We start from the raw sequence: 7,273 nt of genomic DNA on the forward strand, positions 1-7,273 counted from the left end.
CCAGCCACCGCTGGCCCCACTTGCCCCGGCCTCGGACAGCCTCTGGGTCTGAAGGCTCAGGGCACCTGCAGCAGCAGGCAGACAGACCCCATAGCATCCACCAGAGGACTCACAGCGGGAAAGGCAGGCGGCTCCCTCCTGACAATCCCCGACAATTCACATCACCCCTCCTCCTGCAGACCGACATGGAAACGGGGCTACCTCTACTCTGAAGCTCAGCGCACCCCATCCCTCACGGGAAAAGGCTCTGGTTCCTAGGTGCCACGGCCAACCAACACAGGCGGGCAGACTTGACCGTCCCAGGTCAAGGACACCGGCCACACGCATGCCTCGCCCTCCTCACCTAACACAACCGGTCCACAGCATGCCACAGACGGACTCGGAAGCCAAGAGGACACGGGACAGGCTGCAGGCTGCCTTGGGCCAAGCCAAGACCAGCTCCCTGCAAGCGGCTCTCAGCGCTCACAGCTCAGACAGGGATGTGCTCGCTGGCTTAGATATTTGAAATACAACTTTATTCTGATTCTAAACGAAAAGGAACGGGAATGACAATAACAAACAAGATTTCACCACCGAGTAATGTGATGTGACTGTAGCAGTCTTATATTTGAAACTCAAGAAGGAAAACAACTGCGTTCCAAACAGCTAAATATGCAGGTCCAAATGAAGGGTAACTGCCACATTCACTCCGAAACCACTCATCTCCTTCAGCATCCCAAGATGAAGCACATGTCTGCTTAGCTAGATAACAAAGTGGCACACACGCGGCACCGCTGACATCACAGGACAGTTGCCTATAAAACTAGACTTCTGACGCCGGGCCGCTGCACATCCTCACAGGTCGTCATCCTCGTCTGGGAGCGCAGTGGTCTGAGCAACCTGGAGGGAAAGAGATGGACACCAGCGCACTCAGCCGTGAGCCGCGGGAGCCAGCCCAGCCCCGGCCCGAGCCCAAGCCTGTCGGAGGGAGGGCGGAGGGTTACCTCTAGGTCGTGCTCGTACTGCGCTGCCAAGGCTGGGTCCATGACGACCTCTGGCGGGGCAAGAGCGGGCATGGCGACAAACTCCAAGTTGGGGTCTCCGATGAGCTTCCGGGCGAGCCAGAGGAAGGGCTTCTCAAAGTTATAGTTACTCTTGGCAGAAATGTCGTAGTACTGTTCAAAACAAAAGCGCAGTTAAGGGTTAGAAACGTCACCACCGCAAGGAAGACCGGTTCTGAGGCTGAGCTAAGGGCACCCGGGGTGAGACGCCCGGCCTGGCACAAGCGCACAGAGCCAGGTCCGGCATACCTGAAGGTTCTTCTTCCGGTGAAAGACGATCGACTTTGCCTTCACTTTCCTGTCCTTAATGTCCACTTTGTTGCCACACAGCACGATGGGGATGTTCTCACACACGCGCACCAGGTCTCGATGCCAGTTAGGCACGTTCTTGTAGGTAACTCTGGACGTCACGTCAAACATGATGATCGCACACTGAGCTGCAAAGAGGTCAGAGCCATGAATGCAACCTGAGGAGCCGGTGGAGGCCAGCGGCCGAGCAACTCGGGCTTGTCATCTCCACCTGCCCAGAGGCCAGAGCCCTTCCAACGCTCAGAACACGGAATGTACTCATTGTCGTGGCCAGTATGGACCTGGAATCCTGGGAAAGCCTGCCAGAGCATCCTGACGCCCTGTCTGCCCCAGCCCCAACACCTCACAATTTAAACTAGATCACTGCAGAACACATGTCTCCCTCCTCCTGAGCAAGACCTGCAAACCCCCAGTGCAGAGCATGCAAGCATGTTCTCTGCTAAGACCTTTACAGGGCTGGTTATACCCGAGAACCCATGCCTCCCTCCTCCTGAGCAGGACCTGCAGACCCCCAATGCAGAGCATGCCAGCATGTTCTCTGCTAAGACCTTTACAGGGCTGGTTATGCCCGAGAACTGCTACCTTCACTTTCAAACTCGTAAAACCCTGCACAATAACCTTGGCATGCCCAGTGATACAACCCACGTGAACCACTTGGGGGGGCGCACACAGGGACCCCGAGAGGCAGACGGACTCCGGGGTGCAGCCCGGCCCCGACAACACAGCGACACAAAACCAAGCCCCACACGGGAAGGGCGGGGATGCCCGCAGCTCGTGTGCCCGCTGCCAGCCGCCCCCCCGCACCCCGCAGCACCCGCACCCCGCCCGGCCGATGACACAGCACGGCCGGCGCCCACGTGCGCACCCTGGATGTAGTAGCCGTCGCGCAGGCCGCCGAACTTCTCCTGGCCGGCCGTGTCCCACACGTTGAACTTGATGGGGCCGCGGTTGGTGTGGAACACGAGCGGGTGCACCTCCACGCCCAGCGTGGCCACGTACTTCTTCTCGAACTCGCCCGTCAAGTGGCGCTTCACGAACGTGGTCTTGCCGGTGCCGCCGTCGCCCACCAGCACGAGCTGCGGGGGGAGGCGGCTGCGGCTGAGCCCGGCCCGGCGCCCCGCACCCCGATCCCCGCACCCCGATCCCCGCGCCCCGATCCCCGAGACCCGCAGGCAGCCCGGCCCCCGCCCGCCCCGCCCCGCCCCGCCCCGAGCGCCGCGCACGCACCTTGAACTGGACCTGCGGCTCCCCCTGCGCGGCCATCGCGGCGATCCTGCGGGAGAGGCGCGCGCTTACAAAGGCCGCGCGGCGCGGGGCCGGCGGGCCGCGGGCGGTGGGGGAGGGGGCCGCGGCGCGGGGGACGCCCGCCGCACCCAGCCCGCCCGCCGCCCCGTACCCGCCCCGCGGCTATGCCGGCCGTTTCCCGGACCTCCCCGTCGCCTCCCGGCACTCCCGGCCGCCCGCCGCTCCCGGCCCCGCCGCTACCTTCCAGAAGCGTCTCCGCGCCCGTCCGACTGAGGCTGGAAAGATGGCGGAAGCGCGATTCAAATGCCGGAGACGCAGCCGACGCCGGCGCGCGAGGGGGCGGAGCCTCGAGGGGCGGGGCAACGGCACCGCGCCCAACCACGAGGCCCGCCGCTCGCGCGCGCGCAGGTACGCACGCACGCTCCGGCTCAAGCGGCCGCTTGGGCTGGCCCGTGATAGGACGTTTCAGGGCGGTGCGGCAGGGTCACGTGGGTGGCGAAGCGGGTACGCGCGCGCGCACGCCGCGATTTAGAGCCTCGTGCGCCGGCTCCGAGGGCGGGCTCCCGTCACGCATGCGCACAGAGCGTGCCGTCCTCCCTGCTGCCGCCGGTCACGCGGGCGGCGGCCTGTGCTGCGCGGGAAAGGCCCGCAGAAGGCGCTCTGCGCCTGTGCGCACGAGGTCCCCGGCCAACCCCTCACCCCCACGCCGCGCCCAGCTACCACCCATGCGGCCGGCCGCGTCCGGACCTGGCGGACTGGCCGGCGGCGCAGTCACGTGGTCGCGCCGCAGAATGAATGAGGGCGGAGGAATGAATGAATGAATGAGGGAGCGCGGCCGCCCCATCGCCCGTGCGCCCGGCCCGCGGACACGGTGGCGACGCGTCCGCGCCCTGCGAGCGCCTCCGGGGCTCGGCCGGCAGCGTGCCGGGATGCATGGCGCGCGCCGGGCCTCCGCTGCGGACCTGCCGCGGGTGCAGCTCGGCGCGAGCCGGGCAGGGGTCAGGGCCCGGGGACAGGGACGGAGTCCGGGCGTTGTTTCCGTTGTGGGAGGCTCCCGCTGCGGCCTCGGAGGGAGGAATGGAGGGCGCCCCGGGACGGGACGGGACGGGGCGGGGAGCCCCGAAAGGTGGCGCTGAGAACCGCGGCTCCGCCGTCGCGGACTCAGCCCCGCTGGTCTGGTTGTGCGGGTGACTCCAGCGGAGCCCGCCCGCCTGCAGGGGTGTGGGTGCGGGGAAGTCTGCCGCCCGACGGTCGGTTACTCGGGAACCCACACGGCTGCCGGTGGCTGTGTGAGTTACTTACAGAGTTGCCCAAACTCAAGTTGGTGAAGCTGGCGATCTTAGGCTGAGGCAGGAGGATGGGGGCATAGGTGTTAGCCCTGCCAGCGCTTTCCAGAGCCTTGGCTGCCGGGCTCTGCGTTCACAGGCGTTGATTCGTGTTTGCCATCCGGCGAGCGTTGAAAATCTGTTTCATCTGCACTTCAAAAATCGCAACTGCTTAACATGAGCAAAGCCCCTGGTTCAATCCCCGCGAGAAGGAAGAGGAGGAGGAGGGAGGGAAATTGCAGCCAAATACACAGAAATATGTGCAGACTTGAAACTAGGTTGTAAATCGGGGTGGTGGCCAACACCTGTAATCCCAGCACTCCGGAGGCTGAGGCAGGAGGATCACCATGAGTTTGAAGCCAGCCTGGGCTACATAGCAAGACTATTTCAAGTAAATAAAAGTAATATTAAAAGGAATAGCAATGCCTCTATACTTCTTAAAAAAAAAAAATTAAAGAGGCTGGGGATTTAGCTGAGCGGTATAAGCGCCTACCTTATAAGCAGGCAGTTCCATCCCTGGTACCGATAAAAATGAAAAAAAAAAAGAAAAATTGAAAAAAATTGTGCAAAAATGCTACAAGGACTCAGCCCTCCTTTCCTCCCGGTCTCTAATGCTGCTTGCTTTTTCCTGGTTTTATATTTTTGAGTTCCTTTCTATCACCCCTTCTCCCCCCATGCCCCGCCTCTGTGTGTATGCCTACATGCACATGTATGTTCTCTTCAGTCATGGCCATGCGTGTTTGTGATATTTCCTCTGGAATACTGGACCAGAAGTGGCCTGCAGGTGCCCTTGGTGTGTATGTCTTAAAGCCAGGCTCTGCCGTGACAACCACTGACAGTCACCCTCATCGAGAGGTCGACCTCGGTGACACTGTCACCGTGAAAGTCTCCCTGGCAGTTCTCAAGTGCCACTCGTCCCCAATGCTCCTGGGAGCTGACCTGTCGGGGTAACCTGTCACACGCAGGCATCGGGTGCCCTTAGGTCCCCAGGGTTCACTCCTAGGGGCCAGAGGGTCCCTGGCTGATCTCGTCCTCTGGCTTCTTGGCCATTTGGTTGCTACAGACCTGAAACAACACTGTCGGTGATCACTGACCGAAATGCCCAGGGCTGCGGTGAAACAACTTTCTCTGTGTAGGTGGACGCTCTCATGAGTCCACTGTGCAGTCGTGGAAAGCTGGGGAGCACAGTCCCCCACGGGGTCATCTGAGGTTGCTTCTTCACAGTTAGCTTTCAGCTGTGAAGCTCGGGCAGGGCACCCCTAAGAGACGTCTTGTGCCACCTCCCTACTCACCCCCGGCAGCTCTCCCATCGCCTCCCTCCTGGGGACCTGGCTGGTGTCTGCCCTCCCACCCCATCCTGAACTCTGGACCCCATAACCCTCACCACCTGTCTGCATCCTGCCTGCTGGGGTTTACACCTGCTGTGGGCCTTTGCACTTGTTGGTCCCCCTGTAGCTCGCTCCTCCCCACACCCTGGCTGCCAGCCTTGTCTTCAGCCCCGTCCAGCTACCCTGGTTTCCTCCAAGGCGCACACATGCCTTGGTTATTCACACGAGTGCCCTTTATCTGTGCTTCCCGGGCAGACGGAGCAGAGTCCCAGTTTGCATCTCTCAGAGCGTCCTGAGTATAACACCAGCTCAGTGACACTTGTGGACTCTGGCTGCGTTACCACAAGCCCCTCTGAAATCAGAAAGGGCAACTGGGGACGGGCGCCTTGCACCCTAGTGCTTGGCGGAACCTTTCAAGGCAACGTCGTGCCTCCAGCTGGTGATGAAGCAGACAGCCGAGGCCTTTACAGAGCACAGGCCTGGCCCGGGCTTTCCTTTTGCGTGGTCTTCATATACCTCAGTAACCTCGCAAACCTATAAGGAAGCTGTTCGTTGGCTGTTACGGGCTTCACTCCTCAGTGCAGTTGAGCAGGTTGGCAACTCATCAATTGGGGGACGCTGGCTTTAAGCTTCAGTTTACAGCCCCGGGCACTCGGGAGAGAGAGACAGACAGACAGAGAAAGAGAGAGAGGCACAAGCGGCCTGCCTGCAGCAGCACAGAATTGCTTTTCTAGAGATGAGCTCATGACTGGTCTGGACTACACAGTGAGACCCTGTCTCAAAAACAGGAAATAGCAACTGGTCGCTGATCATGAAAACGGAATGGCTCTGAAACAGGTTCCCGGACCCCGGGAGACTCTCCTGCTGTAGAGTGGCCCCCTCCGCTTCCCCCAGGCTCACGCTGGACTTGGAGCTCCCGTCCAAGCTTGGGTGGTCATGGGGCAGAGCACCTTGGGAAAGTGGGTGACCGACAGGCAGGACAGACAGCTTCACAGACAGGCTCCCACGAGAAACCTGAGGTCTCCATGAGAAACCGAGTCACTGCAGTGGTGAGGCCTGGCGTCCCGCACCCAGCACCGCCCGGGCCCCTCCTTGTTTGTTTGATTCCTGCAGAGCTTCGTGTAGAACCCGGGCCTGGTGCACACCAGGCAAGCGCCGTCCCACTCGGCTACCCTAGCCAACGGCCCTTTAAGCCATTTCTTTTGTTTCTTTTTCTTTCTTTTCTTTGTTTTGTTTTGCTCTGCTTTGCTTTTGGAGACAGGCCCTCCCTGTGTGGTCCAGTCTGGCCTTGAGCTCACCCAGCCTCTCGCACCCCAGTGCCTGGCTCCGGGCTGGGGTGGGTGTGGGGGAGCCAGGATACCTCCCTTCTCACATTTGGTGTGCATCTGTTGGAGGCTCCCTGTGCTCCAGGACCCCCTGCAGGGGCGCAGGTGGAAGCCAGACAGGAAATGGACCGGGAATGAGTGAACTCAGCCAGCCCTCTGTGTGCAGTCTGACTCCGGGTCCAAACAACATCAGATGATACTTGGGAAACCAACCGCGTCTGTATTCGCCACCAATGCCCCATTTCCGACCCTGTCACCCTCGTGGTGCAGCAGAACAGGTGTCTACCCAGCAGGTTCACGGCATGAGCTATCGTAACTGAGAGATGGTGGAGAGCCTTCTGAGGACCGTGTGCAGGGGTCCAGTGGGGACCCTGTAATTCTGGTAGGAGGCCGAGGCAGGAGGGTGGCGAGTCCGAGCCCAGCCTGAGCAACTGGGTGATTTAATGAGATCTTGTCCCTAAGTATGAAGCTTCAGGGGGGCTGCTGCTGTGTCTCGGCGGGTACATCTTCAGACTGAGAAGGAAGTGTGGGTGCTCAACCTTCCAGCACACTTCTGCAGTATGTATTTAATCACATGTATTTTACCAGTCAGCGTATGTTTTCTTCGTGTTTCTGATTCTGTGGTACATTTTAACTCTTTTAATAAATGGACTCTTGTGCTGGTGATTTAGCCCAGGGGCATAAGCACCTGCCTTGCAAGC

General features: G+C 60.5%; 1 protein-coding gene across 1 annotated transcript; it reads right to left on the bottom strand.

Moving 5' to 3' along the window:
- Nucleotides 1-493: 493 nt before the first annotated feature.
- On the bottom strand, nt 494-2,976 carry Ran (RAN, member RAS oncogene family). The gene is made up of 6 exons (XM_063225444.1): nt 2,835-2,976; nt 2,577-2,622; nt 2,215-2,425; nt 1,290-1,477; nt 984-1,154; nt 494-879 (listed from the first exon to the last, which is right to left on the bottom strand). Exons 2-6 carry the CDS (start codon nt 2,610-2,612, stop codon nt 835-837), a joined length of 651 nt encoding a protein of 216 aa, XP_063081514.1. The 5' UTR covers nt 2,613-2,622; nt 2,835-2,976; the 3' UTR covers nt 494-834.
- Nucleotides 2,977-7,273: the final 4,297 nt, after the last annotated feature.

This window comes from Cavia porcellus, unplaced genomic scaffold (assembly GCF_034190915.1).
Source record: "Cavia porcellus strain 051 isolate PalLab524CR breed Dunkin Hartley unplaced genomic scaffold, mCavPor4.1 scaffold_16, whole genome shotgun sequence".
NCBI lineage: Eukaryota > Metazoa > Chordata > Mammalia > Rodentia > Caviidae > Cavia > Cavia porcellus.